At 36.2% G+C, this 522-nt stretch overlaps 1 protein-coding gene across 1 annotated transcript in view; it reads left to right on the top strand.

The window, feature by feature from the left end:
* The first annotated feature begins 360 nt into the window (after positions 1–360).
* Positions 361–522, top strand: part of LOC106876684 (cyclin-dependent kinase 2) — a 53,786-nt gene continuing 53,624 nt past the window's right edge. Inside the window, exon 1 of the mRNA XM_052973993.1 lies at positions 361–416. Within this exon, the coding sequence (XP_052829953.1) occupies positions 376–416 (41 nt within the window). The 5' untranslated portion in view covers positions 361–375. The remainder of the gene's footprint in view (positions 417–522) is intronic.

Genomic DNA, 522 nt, shown 5'->3' with positions numbered 1-522 from the left:
TAGTTGTAGACATTCTCTGGTAGCTATCTATTTCATTTGTCTTACCAGTTTTTTTTTTAATTAATGCCAAAATCTGTACACAACAGCCAGTCACAATCAACACGACCAGCACATAGATAGTCTCAAGGCTACTTGTCTCCGCCTTTTGACACCAAACTCAATGAAATTCCCGCCGTATTTTCTTCCTCCTACGACAAAACTTGTTGACACTAGACTCTCTCTCTATTTTTGCCTCCCTCTCTACCTCATCTTCAACTCTACACGACTTGAATCAAAGAAGGAGCCTCTAAGTGGTCACTCGATGTGCTTAAAATAGCAGCCAAATTTCATTCCCCTCACATATCCTAGCGGTTTAAATAAAGGACAAATTGAACAATGGAGTCCCTCACGCACAAAATAAAGTTGAAGATGAACAGGTATTTAACAATGCAAGATATGGGTGAGGTGAACGTATATATAGCACTGGGTAAACGTGTATATATATATATATATATATATATATATATATATATATATATATAT

The sequence above is a fragment of the Octopus bimaculoides genome, chromosome 17, assembly GCF_001194135.2.
Source record: "Octopus bimaculoides isolate UCB-OBI-ISO-001 chromosome 17, ASM119413v2, whole genome shotgun sequence".
Classification (NCBI taxonomy): domain Eukaryota; kingdom Metazoa; phylum Mollusca; class Cephalopoda; order Octopoda; family Octopodidae; genus Octopus; species Octopus bimaculoides.
Note: the sequence above shows the minus strand (reverse complement) of the source record. Positions and strands in the feature narration are given on the sequence as shown.